Source organism: Neurospora tetrasperma (assembly GCF_000213175.1).
Source record: "Neurospora tetrasperma FGSC 2508 unplaced genomic scaffold NEUTE1scaffold_1, whole genome shotgun sequence".
NCBI classification, from domain to species: Eukaryota; Fungi; Ascomycota; class Sordariomycetes; order Sordariales; family Sordariaceae; genus Neurospora; species Neurospora tetrasperma.
In genome coordinates this window covers 2,659,883-2,674,316 of record NW_009799099.1, presented here as the reverse complement: position 1 = coordinate 2,674,316, position 14,434 = coordinate 2,659,883, and the positions used below count along the sequence as shown (strand labels likewise).

The 14,434-nt window shown below is 52.7% G+C and overlaps 4 protein-coding genes across 4 annotated transcripts; 2 read left to right on the top strand and 2 right to left on the bottom strand.

The window, feature by feature from the left end:
• Nucleotides 1-559: 559 nt before the first annotated feature.
• Nucleotides 560-2,097, top strand: NEUTE1DRAFT_57596 (uncharacterized protein; the record flags this gene model as incomplete). The annotated part of the gene is made up of 2 exons (XM_009848999.1): nucleotides 560-1,263; nucleotides 1,336-2,097. 2 exons carry the CDS (start codon nucleotides 560-562, stop codon nucleotides 1,883-1,885), a joined length of 1,254 nt encoding a protein of 417 aa, XP_009847301.1.
• A 277-nt stretch (nucleotides 2,098-2,374) lies between these two features.
• On the bottom strand, nucleotides 2,375-5,748 carry NEUTE1DRAFT_57592 (uncharacterized protein; the record flags this gene model as incomplete). Its single annotated transcript, XM_009848998.1, has 2 exons — nucleotides 2,375-2,697; nucleotides 2,779-5,748. 2 exons carry the CDS (start codon nucleotides 5,746-5,748, stop codon nucleotides 2,476-2,478), a joined length of 3,192 nt encoding a protein of 1,063 aa, XP_009847300.1.
• Nucleotides 5,749-7,087: 1,339 nt separating this feature from the next.
• On the top strand, nucleotides 7,088-10,235 carry NEUTE1DRAFT_144153 (uncharacterized protein; the record flags this gene model as incomplete). The annotated part of the gene is made up of 6 exons (XM_009849701.1): nucleotides 7,088-7,428; nucleotides 7,494-7,812; nucleotides 7,868-8,047; nucleotides 8,099-9,275; nucleotides 9,330-9,532; nucleotides 9,623-10,235. The coding sequence occupies 6 exons, from the start codon at nucleotides 7,261-7,263 to the stop codon at nucleotides 10,156-10,158; spliced, it is 2,583 nt and encodes an 860-aa protein (XP_009848003.1).
• A 1,013-nt stretch (nucleotides 10,236-11,248) lies between these two features.
• On the bottom strand, nucleotides 11,249-12,771 carry NEUTE1DRAFT_76264 (uncharacterized protein; the record flags this gene model as incomplete). Its single annotated transcript, XM_009849700.1, has 2 exons — nucleotides 11,249-12,196; nucleotides 12,250-12,771. 2 exons carry the CDS (start codon nucleotides 12,769-12,771, stop codon nucleotides 11,405-11,407), a joined length of 1,314 nt encoding a protein of 437 aa, XP_009848002.1.
• Between the last annotated feature and the right edge of the window lie 1,663 nt (nucleotides 12,772-14,434).

The following is a 14,434-nucleotide window of genomic DNA, read 5'->3' as shown; positions in this document are numbered from 1 at the left end:
CCCCATCCACTCTATCCACCCCAACACTTCATCACTTTCAAGGCCAAAGCAAGACTTGCCTTTTTGCACCTCTATAGCCAAGGTGCTGTGGTCCTCATTGTTTCGAGACAACAAAAGGGAATCCGACGCACTCGCGAACGTCCCTAGCATAGCCCGAAACAGTTGAGATCCCCCTCACCGACCGAGATCGACCGCCCGCCCGCCCGCCCGCCCAACAACTGCATCTCTCAACTCGTCCTACGGATTTGCGCCTGTCCCTCTACCTACCGCTTGACGAACTCCCGTTTCATACGGCCCATCTCTCTTAGCCATCTATCTTAATCATACCAACTTTCCAGTGCATCGATACCACGCTTTGTCGCCTCGCTCCGCTGTAAAGGGAATCCCCAGTTAATTGGACCGCGAACAACCGACCGCAACCTGCGCCGCGCACCGCTATAAGCAGACACGAGCCGTTTGTCGCTCCGAACACTTCTCGCCTTGTTCGTCTACCGCAGGGGGAGTGAATCAGCAGGGAAACATTGCTTACGTACAATCCAACAAAACACCAAGCCCACCCATGATGCCGCCGTCTTCACCGCAAACACCACGGCACTCGCCGTACCCCTCCATGGAGAACCTCCGTTCCGCAGCGTCCTACTCCCCGCAAGAGGGCCGCGCCCTTTCACACAAGTCGTCCTTTAACGACCCGTTAACGCCCTCACGAAACAGCTTTAACTCCTCGGTGGGTCCCACGATGGACATTGGCATGTTTGGAAACGGAGGTATGGACAACGGCGGCGGGTTGGGTAATCTAGCGGACGAGCTAGCCGACGCCTTTTCAGACGGCGAAGACGACTACTTCGAGGGCCAAGAAGGCGAAGAGGCACCCAACATGGATGGCAAAGGTGAAGAAGAGGACCTGCTCCCGACGCCCATGCCAAAGGACGGGGGTGGTATACGGGATAGCGGTGTCGACGTGGCAAGTCCCCGGAGCCGCCAGCGCGCAAGTCTAAAATCACAACTCTCGCCGAACGGAAGGGGCCACCATCACCACCACCGCCGGAAGGGGAGTGAGTACGACGGAAGTGAATACGGTTCGGAGTCAGACCTAGAGCCATCCGGACTATCGCCCAGACTGGTAGAGAAGATGGCCGAGGTCGAGTCGCTTGCGCGAAGAGGCACAGAAAACAATGGCTCAGCGGCCGATGGGGCATTCCAGCGAGTGACCGAGGGTCTCCGCGATCTAGGCTCACAAGCCGGCGTGGAAGGCGGTGCTACAAGGTTCGTTCTCAACCCACTCCATCCTTACTAAACATGTAGTTAATGTATTAACCGCCCCTTGTCTCCAAATAGATTAATAACCGCCCACTCGGCCCTAACAACCCACCTAACCCACCAAACCCGGCAGCTACACAGTCTCACCTTCCCGCTCCTCTCCCCACTCTCGCCCGCGCCGGACGCCGAAGCGATCGACGAACTGCTGCCCATGCTGGTCAGCCTCTCGTCATGCATGCCGCGGCCGTCGACGGCCGCCTTCGCCCAGCTCGCCTCGCTGCACACTATCACCACGGACCTGGTCCACACGCTCAACTATTTGTCCGATACGCTGCACATGTCCAGACAAACAACGACGACAGCGACAAGAAGACTCAAGAGTGCGCGCGAACTGGTGGCGGAGCTCAAGCGCGAGGAAGAATTGAGGGAGCAAGGAGAGCGCTGGCTGAGCAGGGGTAACTGGAGCGAGAGGCTGCGGAATCGCGAGTGCGCACATGTCTGCGGCGAGGTGGTGGGCGGGTTTGAGGAGGTGTGTAATACTTGGCGGAAGAGATTGTTAGCGCAGGAAGGAGGGGGTGGTGGTGGTGCTGGGGAGGGGCCCGGGACGGCAGGGAGTGTTGAGGCTTGATGAAGAGGGAGGCAGACTTGATGATGTTGGGGTGATGCGGTATTCTGAGATGTGGTTGTTTGGTTGGTAAGCATTCACAAATGAAGAGATTTATAACAAATCAGGTGTTTGACGATGATGAATGAAGGGAAGGGAAGGGAAGGGAAGGGTAGGGATTGACAATATAGAGCAAGAGCAAGAAAGCGGCGCATATACTTTCAACACTTCACTTAGTGTGAGGAAGAAACTGTGTGAGCGATCTAGAGAGAAGGAGAGAGGGCACACACTATATATAACGACGGAATGATGACCTCCAATTAATATGTCTTAGATACAATACAGTAGATGGGTAAATAGAAAAATAAAACCTGCGATCGACAGGAGTGGGAGGCATTCGAAGGGCCTAAACATGAGACTCTGTCAAGGCTCTTACTGTCTCCACTAGAAAATCCATATCCAGGGCATCGTGGCAACACATATTTCACGCTTGTTGAGCCGGTGACCCTCACACACGTTAATTCAAGAATGTCAATTCTTTCGTTTTAGTACTTCAGATTCTCTACGGGAAGAATAGGAAGCCTACTACCATAGATGACACAGATCAAGACATCCTAGTCCGACATATCCTCGTCCGAGTCACACTCACTTCCGCACTCGCTCTCGCACTCGCTTCCGCAGCCGTGATGGTGGTGATGGTCATCATCTTCATCCTCCTCTTCCTCCTCTTCTTCCTCCTCATCCTCGTCGGCCTTTAGGCCGTAGTCATCGTAGAAGTGCGTAAGAGGCTGAACTTGAGTCTTGTAACCAATGGCCTCAAGATTTTTGACCATGTTCTGTAAAAGTATAACTGTGAGTGACTGACATAATAAAATGACAAGAAAAGAATGGGAAAGAAAAAGGGGGGACAATCTCACCTCTTCCATTATGGGAGCACAAGTAACCACGACGTTACTCTTGCCCGGCTCAAAGACAGGCAACACAATCTCCCGCAAAGCCTCGCGAATCTGATCACCCGTCACCTCACGAATGCGCGCCAAAAGCTTCTTGTTCCAACCGGGCTCCTGGCCGCGAATGACGTTGCTGACAAAGTTCTGCTGCGCCGCCGCCGTCATGGTAGCCTGCTCGTCTGCAACAGCCAGCACCAGGCCGCTGATGGCACCCTCAACTAGGTGCTTGTCCAGCGGCTCCTCCCCGGAAGCAATCTTGGCCACCATGTTCCTGCTGGCCTCGATAGCCTTGCTGGCGTCGGGCGACCGGTACACGTGGAACTGGATGTAGCCCGAGTCGGACTCGCGGCTAAAGTGGACACCGTAGGCGAGACCATTGCCGCGGACGGCGTTCCAAAGGGGGCCCTCGGTGGTCTCAAGGTAGGAGAGGGCGACCAGGTAGGCGGGCAAGCGCGGATCCGAGTAGGACTTGATGCCGCTGGCGGTGCTGACGCTGAAGGAGGAGTCGAGCGTGGTCATGGGGATGATGACACTGCCGAAGGAGCCCGGGGCTTTGCCCTCGTCGCTCAGCATCTGGTGCGGGCGGACAACGGGCAGGAGATCCTTGGAGGTGTCGAGGTCGGGGATCTCGGTGAAGCTGTCCCAGGCCGCGATTGGGTTGGGAAGCTTCTCGACGTGGGCGGTGACAAGGACTCGGAGGTTCTCGAAGGTGAAGAGACTACGGCGGAGTTCCTCGAACCAGGAGACGACGGTCTCGGGTTCCTTCTCGAGAAGTTTCTTTAGGCGACGGTAGTATACCGCCTTGACGAGCGTCCGCTTAGCGACAGAGTAAGACTCCGGCAGTAGATGGATGGACTGATCGACTTCGCGAGACATGACTCTGCCGTCTCTCTTCGCCTCAGGAATATCGGCAAGAGCCTTGACAACAGCGGCCTTGAGACGGACGGGATCGAAAACGATGTCAAACATCAGTGTGCGAAGCCAACTGATCATAGTGGTGTACTTGTCGAGGTCCACCTGGAACTGCAGAGCCATACCTTCGTTATCACCAATACGCGAGGCACTGGACAGGTGGTAGCTGATGGTGTCCTTCTCAAGTTGCTTGACGACGTCTTCAAACTCCATACGTTTGCCATTGCGCATAACCGGCGAGTTGAAGAAATTGTCTGCGAACAGGGGGAGGAGAGGCTTGAGCCGGTTGGGCGTTGCCGATGTTCCGACGTGCAAAGTAAGGTGTACAAAGTTGGTAGGCACGTCCTCAAACTGGATGAATAGAGGCTTAGCACCTTGGGGTGCTGCGTCGATGATCTTTTGGGTTGAGTTATCGGTGGTTCCGAGGCAGCGGGCCTTGCCGCTTCTTGCTGTCAACGACTCAATGAAGTGGATGGATGATGTGTCGGGAACCGGCCACTGATCAAGCACCTCGGGAGGGATAGGCTTCTCGTTGTTTTGCTTGGCCTTCTCAACCTTTTCTTTCAGTGCCTTCAGGCCCTCCTCTCCCAGCTCTTCCCTCCTCTTGGCGAGACGCTCCTTCTCGGTCTTCTTGAGCTTTTTGGCGAGTTCCATCGAGGGCTTGCCTAGGATGGACACGTGAGGTGCGTCGGAAATCCACTTCTTGAGGAAGTCACGCCACTGCTGCTCTTCCCAGCTAGCGAGGACATCGTACTCGCCCAAGGTCTGAAGTTCCCTCAGGGTAGAGCCGTCACGCTTTCCGAACAAGTAGTCGGTGATGATATTGCTGGAGTAGAACTGTTCCGAACCTTCAGCATGATACTTGATCTGACGCAACTCGCGCGAGATGCATTCCTTCATGTACTCCATGTCGAGTGGCTTGGATACAACCTCCTTCAGAAGCGAAATAAGGCGCTCCTCGACAAAGGCGAGCTTCTCGGTAGCGACACCGGTTGGCTGGAACCAGATAACGGAGTTGGGGCGAGTATCCCACCAGAAGGAAACTGAGCTGGCCAATTCCTCCTTTTCGACAATAGTGTTCTCGATCACAGACACGGAGGAGCCGCAGAGGTATGTCAAGAGAATGTTGAGAGCCGTTGCTTGCAACTGGTCAACGCAGCTGGGACCGAAGAAGGCCACAACAATCTCGCCAGTAGACTCATCTTCCTCAGGAAACTCAACAGTCTCGACAACAGTTTCCTTCAGGGGAGGCGGTTGAGGAGAGTCGACAAATGGGCGCTTGAAGTTAGGATTAGGAGGGGGGATGTCGTCCTTGATGCTCACCTCAAACTTATCCAGAATCTCCAAGAGATTCTCATGGTTTGCCTCGCCGACGATGATGACAGCCAGGTTTTGAGGTTGGTACATGGCTTTGTGGAACTCACGGATGCGGTCTGGGGTCAGCACTCTGAGGGCATCCATCATACCGCCCGTTTCGTAGCGAAATCCCACATTTTCGGGGTACAGCAACCGGCGAGCCCGCAAGTCCATAAGCTCCTGGCTCGAGTATTGGATGGCCTGCATCTCGGAGTATACCACACCCGCATCATTGCCCTCACCGTCGATATGGTGAACTTCCGTCACACACGCATCGTCGGTGAGGGTAGGAAGTATAACATGCTCTAGATAGACGGGTAGGATCTGGGCAAAGCCGTCCCAACCGGCGGTCTCGAGCGTATACGCTGTGTGGTCAACAGCAGTCCATGCATTTGTACCAGAGTAAGCACGTCCAGCTAGCTTGTCCAAGAGACCTTTGTATTGGTAGTTCTTGGAGCCCATGAAGACCAGATGTTCCAGAGTGTGAGGGGCTCCGGAATCGTCAAAGATTTCGGTAGCGAGGGTAAAGTAACCGTTGATTTTGGGACCCTTGCGATCCGCCACAATGACCTGCATACCAGTACGCTCTGAGACGTACTGGGTAATTGTCGTCGGGGCATAGTCGGTTTCGAAGGTCTGCACCTTGCGGAACCTTGGTGCTGTCGACATGTTGCTGCTGATTGAGGGCAAAGAACCTTGAATATTACTGGGAAGAGGATTAGCCCATGGCAGTGAGATAGAAATTGTAACAGTGATTAATGCCGGGGAAAATCTCGGGGAGCCCACGGGTTGAGATGGGGCGTATGTAGCTGAGACCCCCTTCTCCTCATGCTCGACCATGATGTGAACTGAAGGGATGAGGTACCAAGAGTCTTGAGGGAAAATCGGCATGGTAATATCACAGGAAGTGACACTATGGTTGACCCGCGAGTCGGCCGTGTTGGCGACTGGAACTACTACACTGCCCCTTGCTAGAGTCCCGAAGAACATAACTGAGCGTTTGGAAGACAGAATCATTTTATGGGCCTCTGGGACAGGAGGAACGCGCGATAAAATAAAACAGGATGCTTAGGGAAGGTACAATTGAAGGGGTTTTTGTGGATGAAAAGGAAGCAAGGCTGGCAAAATATGGGTGTGAAGAAGTGCATCTCGAGGTGAAGTGTACGAGACTCTCTTACCAGCACAACTGTCTGGACGATGTTTGCCAGGTCGCTTTGAGGACGCTGCAGGTCGAGTAAGACCAGACAGGCGTGTTTGCTCTAGATGAAGCCGGCTCAGCAGCCTGGAGTCGACGTATGAGTAGTTGACGCAGGGTTGATTGATGGACCTTTGGGTACAGAAACGTGGGTAAATTTATCAGATTGCGGTCCGTGTTGTTGACAGGAAAGGAAGTCCACCGAGAGAAAGTTTGCCCCTCCTCAAGAATGGTGTCTGGATGCAGGTTGCTCTTGCAATGAACGGGAAACAAGAGGGGCCGGAAGACTGGAGCACAAAGGCAGGACCCCGTGGGGAAAGCTCTGAGAAAGAAAATACATAAACATCGATCGATCTTGAACTCACCTTCGGTCGTCCCACTCAAAGTTTCACACTGACGAGTGAACGTAGATTGGATTTTTATAGATACGATCCTAGTCAGTATCTCTAGCTCCCGCAAGATGGAGGCTCACGACAGGAATGAAATCCACAAGAACCGTATCTGCCACGACCTCGACGACAGCAGGAAATGAGGGGCATCCGGCGCTAACTACGGACAAGCACCACTGCTCAGCGGCAGCTGTCCGTCAGTTCTCTCTCACCTTCCGTCCCAGCGGCCGGGGACCTCAAGCTTTCAGGTCCCTTGACGGCCAGCCCGGTCCCGATTGGTGCCGTATCAAGCACGCCCCACATGATCTCCCCTAAAGCAAGTCTTGGCAGTACGTACAGGGGGAGCTGTCAGTGGGTGTCATCAATGCCATCCATCAACTTATCGACAGCCAAACTGGCCGCAACTTGCTTGTCAACACCAACCAACAAAGTCCGCGACAACTGCGACACTTCAGCAACAGTACCTACCTAATCCGCGTATGACACCACGAAGAAGCGTCTAGGCAGTTGACCGGACTTGGATCCGCTGCCACTCGAGTTACAGTCGCAACCTCGAGCCACATATCCACATTTAAAACAACATCCTATCAGGACAGCATGGCCGTTGCGACGCCAGACTCGCCGGCTGGGCAGATTGCTCAGGCCCTCGTAGACTTCTCAGTCGAGGGCGCATTTCCAGAAGAGTCGGTATCCTCCTTAACAGTAGACTCTGATGCGCTCCCAGCAGCCATTGAAGCACTCGCCAGTGCAAAGGCCAAGCTCCAGGTACCACCATCACTTTTCGACCCACGCCTATTAACTCTTTGCTGAGGCTTTGCGCTTGTTTGTAGGCCGAGATACACACCATCAACGAAGAAACCGCCGACGATGTCCGAACATGGAAAGTAAACGCCCAGTTGGTCCAAGACGATATCATCCTGTCAAAAGCTCTAGCGAACGATATCCTGAAACAGTCGGAAGCGCCACAAGCGTCAGGGAAGGCCATCGAGGAAGCCGAAACCAGAGCTGCCTTTCTCGCCCGCGAGTTGGACTACAACACACAGCTGAGAAACGCATTGAAGGGTATCAAGGCCGTTAACCAAATACTCGACCAAGTTGAGCAAGCGCGGGATGAACGCCGTATTCTCGATGCTCTACATCTTCTAGAACGTGAGCTATAATGCGTCTAAGAAGTGACTGAGTCGGTTGCTAACGTTGCGGCCAGGATCACGGAAAGCGCTCGACGCTGTGCCCGTCAACAAGTCATGCCGTGCTATCAAACTCCTCGATATTAGAACCTTCGAACTCAAGTCGGACGTTTATCAAGTATTCGATCATGTGTGGAATACTTTAATACACGTCGATATTGAGAGTCACAGGGTGTCAATAAGTGGCGTGAAGCAGGGTAAGCCGCAATCTCTACAGGTGGTGGCACACAAGATCTGACCCATCGTAGACGAACCCATGAGCCTATCCGATGCCGTTGTGGGGCTCAAGGCATACAACGAAGTCGATCAGCGCGCAACCCAACTATGGCATGACATTGACAAGGCTATTTTTGCTCCCAGACTCGACACTAAGCAGGAACGTTTACCCAGTATCAAGATTGATGGAAACAGTTTGGAGTTGGAGGGAACGTCCGATCAATCTATTGAGGCTGTGTTCCAAGACTTAGAAAAGGTTTTTGCCTTCCTGGTCGAAAAGCTACCACCAGAACTGGTCGAGACTATTTCAACTGTCTTATTACCAGGTCTCATCCCAACTATGACCAGAACTTGGCTCGACTTGGCCGTTCCTTCCTCGCTTGAGGGAATGGACAGATTTCAAACGACAATATCAACAACAAAGGGCTTCTGCACCACTCTTAAAGGACTGGGATTATCGCATCTCAATGAACTACAGGAGTGGACCGAAAGCGCACCTCGGGTATGGCTATCAAAACGAAGAGAAGCTGCTCTGGACCAAATTAGGACGCAATTGTCTCGAGGACTGGGCGCATCAAAGCAGGTCGAAAGGGTTGAAAAACAGGTGGTTTCAAAGTCGGAGGGCCAGCAGTTGGCTGCCAATGGAGCCAAAGTTACCGAAGACGATGGTGGCTGGGATGCATGGGAATCCGATGGCGAGCAGCAGACTGGCGGGCAACAAATCAGTAAACCGGCTGCGACAACATCAGCCACCGAATTATCCGCGGACGCTATCGATGATGCGGCCGATGCCTGGGGCTGGGGTGAGGAAGACCCTGAACCGGATAAGGTAGAGGAACCTCAGCAGAAAAAACAAAAGCAGGAGGGGGGGGAGGACGACGATTCTACCGAGGCCTGGGGCTGGGGCGATGACGCCCAGAATGACGATACTGCACCGGAACAAACACCAACCGCTCCATCAGCTTCGTCAAAACCGCAGACACGGGAGTTGACTTTCAAAGAAACCTACAGCATCTCATCCCTGCCACAGCCAGTCCTAGACTTGATATCTGCTCTCGCCGAAGACGGAGCAGCATTGACCCAGGAGAACTATGCCGACAGCCCCGTTGCTGCTGCCGCCGCCGGACTCTTCAGTCTCCCCACTCTTGCGCTGGCCATGTTCCGTGCCGTCGCCCCCCACTACTACGCTCCAGATGTTGGCGGAAACATGTGAGTACACAACCGTCCTTTATACACAACGTCGAGTTGCTAACCCGGTCAAAGGTTTCTTTACAACGATGCTACCTACCTATCGGAGCGGCTAGCTGAGTTCGCCGAGGAGTGGGTGAAGAGGGATAATATCAGCACACGGGCGCAAACATTGCTTAGACTGGATAACGACATCAAGTCCATGCAGAGTTTCGCAAATCGTGCCTACAGCAACGAGATGAGCATCCAGAAGACGGTGCTCAGGGATCTCCTAGGGGGTGAGTTGTGCCCCTTTTTTAACAACAGCCTCTCCTACGCGAAACCCCTTTTCTTTACCTCTTACTAACACCCAGCTCTCATTACCCCAGGCGAACAAAACCTCATCCAGCAAGACGACACGGAATCCTGCGTCTCCGCCGCCGTTGCCCGAGTGCGCTCTCTCGCCATCGCCTGGGAATCCATTCTCTCGCGCTCCGCCTGGCAGCAAGCCGTTGGCTCGCTCGTCGACGCTGTCGCCAACAAGATCATTGGCGACGTCATGGATCTGCCCGGCATCGGCCAAGACGAGGCTTACAACATTGCCAATCACATTGCTTCAGTAACGGCTTTGGACGATTTATTCCTGCCTAGTCGCTTTGCCACCGCGGAAGGTCGTAATTTTGAGGCAGAGAACGAAATCCCCACGACGGCGCAGTACGCGAGTTCGTGGTTGCGCCTCAAGTACCTGTCGGAAGTGCTGCAGAGTAACCTCAAGGACGTGCGGTATCTGTGGTTGGAAAGCGAGTTGAGCTTGTATTTCTCGGCGGACGAGGTGGTGGATTTGGTGAATCTTAGCTTTGAGGATAATCCGCGGACGAGGGAGGTGCTTAGGGAGATTAGGGCGAGGCCAAATCCTCTTGGCTGAAGAGAGCTTACTTATATGTAAAGGGCGGTATAATTGTGCTATTGGTAGTTGTGATAATTGCAAGCATTCGTTTTACGAATGGATGGACGACAAGCTTGGCGGTCGAGGTTATTGAAATGTCCATATAGGGTTGTTTTCCTTCCCGACTTCTACTCATACTCATACAAACCACAGGCGAACAGGTTGGCTCGGGCAATTGTTAGAACTTGCGCAACTCGAAGCTTTACAAACTCTTTTCATTTTCGTCCTCTCCGTTCTTGAATCCTCTAGCAATAAGCACCCACAGCTAATGCCGAGGCTCCGCAGTGAGAACCATTCGAAAAGAAAGTACAGGTACACGCGAAAAGCCCAGGTGTGGTTGTTGTCTATATACCTATCCAGTTTCCTATCCATTGTTTCTTCTCCTTCATCCCTTTTTGACTCTGGTAACTTGTTCCCTCTCGTTTCCCTTGATTTTCTCTCTTTTTTTTTTTACCCTAGCTCCTCTCGTTGGTATTGGTCTGATTTGCCTGCTGAACTTCCGACTGGAAATGGCTTGTTTGTCTCGCTGGCCTGCTGTCGCCTACAGGAAGAGACAGAGTGCGGCCATTTTTCATAGATTATGCGCCCTTGAACGAGCTCGTCAAGTTTTCCTTCTCTTCCCCGACCTTTGAGGTGCAAGGCACACATAAAAAATATGGCGTTGTGCAGTATAGTATGGAATGTATCCTAGCATCCGAAGGAAAACCAGAGGAGGTGAGGCAGGTTCACTGAACGTGAAGAAATATTCGTGAAGAAGATGCTACGGGGCTTATTGCTAGCTAGGCAAATAGCTTTACTACCCTCTATCTGCGAAGATGACGGACAACTGTCGAGGTAGCTTTTGTTTTTGCCTGTGCCTGTAATTGGTCAAGCTAAGGTTTCCTTTGATCTGCGTGCCTGCCTGCCTGCCTGTCTGTCTGTTTCCTTTCTTTTCGCGTCTCCCAAACAAACGCGATTCGCTTTCTGTTCTCTGTCTTGCTGCCTTTCCACTTAACCAATGGGTATCAAATCTTCCTCCTCATGTCACTTCTTCACACCCTGCGCTCGTCCTTGAATTGTCGTTGGTTTTGGGGTAAACAAACGTCTCAACAGATGATGTTGACTTGATGCTTGTTCCCAGGTGACCTGTCTTGGCCACTGATTTTCATATCTAAAGCTGACAAAAGCTTTTCTAGATTGCGTCTGCGATGACGAAGTAACACTGACGCACACCTTTTGGCATTTTTCAGTCCGCTCTCCAGTGCATTCCTTCGTTCCTCTCCCCGAGATAAAGCTCGACAGCGTAGAGTCCCATGGTGGCAGCGACGTTGACCCAACGCCACGGGTTTCCACCGGCGTCACCAGCCCGGAGAGTCCACCCGATATCATCACCGTTGTTGGATACGCTGAAGTGCTGCAGCAATAAGCTCGTGTACACGGCGATGAGGATCGAAGGAGAGAACCAGCTGAGGAAGCCTACAAGGCGGTTAGCCCCGTCGGTCTCTTCCAGTAAGCTTGGCTCGTCCATGAGAGCTCTGGCGCCGAGCTCCCGAACAGCCGGAATGATGCGGGTGGCGCAGTAGAAGACGATAATCCGGTAGGTCAGCGAGATTATGACGCTCGGTGTAATAGTTTGGAATGCGGCATAGAGGAACTGGAAAGAAGTGTTGAAAGCTTCGGGCAGACTGCTGAGGATGTGCATCAATGTCGAATAGGATGCCATGATGATTGGGGGCAGAGGCGGGAAATCGGGCTGAAGCGAGGCCGCTTGCTCGGCCGCAGCAGCAGCTTCGGCAGACGGCTGATAGTCGGTAAAGATCTGATAGACACATAGAACGATGTAGGCAAAGAGGAGAGATGACTCTACGGCGTTGCCGCGCCCGCTACCAATTCCATATGCTCCCAGGAATACGGCCGACGTCATTGTAGCTCCAATGAGTGTGGCATCGATGGTGTTTATTTCGGGGAAGTGCGCAACCCTCCAGAGGAAGTAAACGGCACTGGAGATGATGGAACCAGAAAAGGCAAGAAGGAATATCTAAAAAGATGTCAGCAACATAGTTTCCAAGAGATTCAAAGCGAGAGACTTACCATCCATGTATCGCCTCCACCGCGAGTGACGAGCCATCTTGCAACCCGGCCAGCAGTCTGTATCACCAAGAGAGTGCAGAAACCCTCCAGCAGTTGGAAAACAGGGCTCGAGTAACTCAGCGTCTTGTCCCAAGCTCCCAGAGCGACATTCTCGACAAATCCATGCTGGCCAAAGAAGTATTCGCCCCAAGTGCTGGGCTTGTGGTTCGCAGTGGCAGATGAGAAGGTGCGCGATACCCAGCCGGCGTTCTCAGCATCCACTGAGAACCTATTCAGAGACCAGATGAGAAGGGCTGGAATGATGATCCATTGCGACAAGCCGACACTACTAGTGAAGAACCAGCGGACTCGTGAACTCTCCGGAGTAAGGAGCTTGCTGGTGCTGTAGATAAGGTAGAAGATGAAGAGGGATAGCGAGTAAGCTAGACCGGCATCGCGACCGCCAACGTCGAAGGCAATGGGTATTAGGAGAACGATGCTCAGCAAAAAGATTGCACTCGTCGAGGCGCTGATGAACCACATGGTTGCGGCGGGCGATGGTTGTCCGCCCGCTGCCGAAACCGACTATCGAATGTCGAAGACAAGAGGGCGCGTCGGGGTTGAAAACCTATCGAGAAGGTCGGCGAAACAGTCGCGGTGACGGGAGGCTTCCTTGGATGTGGTCGATGATGCAATCAAGGCCAGTTCGTCTACCCGAGAGTGACACACGAGCAAGGAGTGATAGACGGGCAAGACACGGAGCACTGTGTGGCCAAGGCCTTGACGTCGCGGGGTTGTGTTGAAGAATGGCAGTTGACAGAGTTCCGTCTTTTCTAGAAACACCTTCTGCAGACTACCAGCTAGAGTTTGTCTTGCAACAGGTTGCAATGGCCTCTCCTTCTTTTTCTTTTCTTTTTTTTCTTTTTCTTTCACGGAGCGTGTATCGCGTAGGTAGCAGGCATGAAGCGGACGTATGGTTGGTGTATCGGCCAATCGAGTCGATCGGTTGGTCCGTGGTCGGTCGGTTCGAAGGTTCGATCGTTTGGGATCTTGGCTGGATGTGATTCGATGAAGTGCTCGATTATGCAGTATGACTGTTGGATGCTACACAAATAGCAGATGCTCCCGTGAAGGCAATGGGATCGAATGGGAGTTAAATCCTGATATCTGTCTCTCGACCAAACCGTCGGTGTAAATTGGCAGTTTGGAGGTGGTGACCGCGGTGGTGGTGGGTGGCAGTGGAACGGCTGCTGACTGCTGGGTGAAGGAGGGGAGGGCTGAAACAAGAAAGCGGGAAACCCTTGGGTCTCCAATGTCTAAAAGATCTGCAGTCGCTAGTGAGGGGAGTAGCAACTCTCCAAGGCTGACCCTTCCTGGAATGACAGCTTTTCAGGGTTTTTGGTGGTTGTGACTTTTTGTCGTGTGCTCCTCATGCCCCTGCTCCACTGCACCGTCCTCGAGGAAAAAACACATCCAACCCTTGCTCGGCGCCTCCCCCCTCATCTTAGCCAGCGGTCTAGCCAAGCCGCTAATCTAGAACTGCTAGCGCCTTGATAGCGCTGATAACGGCCGGCTCCATAGCTCCCTCCACATGAGCTGAAGGTGGGCTTTTTTGAGTGTGTGTGGGCGCCACGATTGACAAATTTCACGTGCTTCCAGTTGCGAGGTTCTTACATCATTGTTTGAAAGTCCGCCGAGTTGAAGTGAGATATCTCTACCCTACCTTTTGTTTAATGCGTTCCTAGTTTCATCCATTCACACTTTTGAATTGAAATAAGCATAACGCCCCTACCTTAGTTATCATGGCTCGTCATCACCAGTGTGCCGCGTTCCCAAGGGGAGGTACCTACTGCATGACTTTGCTTGGTGTTGGAAAGAGCCGAAGCTTCCCCTCCTTCAACTAGTTCAATCCCATACCTAAAAGGACACGATAACCTCCCGTCACATGCTGAAAGGAGTGCGTGCAAGAAGTTTGCTTTTCAAACTTGCCCGTCCAACAACCTGCTCAGTCATGGCAAATGTGATGCTCACACGGATAAGTCTGGACAATTTATTGGAAAGATGATAACGTTGACTTGAGACATGGCGTATATTACTTCAACAGAGTGCTTGGATACTTGATGATTTCTAACCAAGCCCACTTTCATAAATGCATCCTCTATGTCAAATTCACCAGAATCACAAGAAGCGCCAGTGGTTTAGTGGT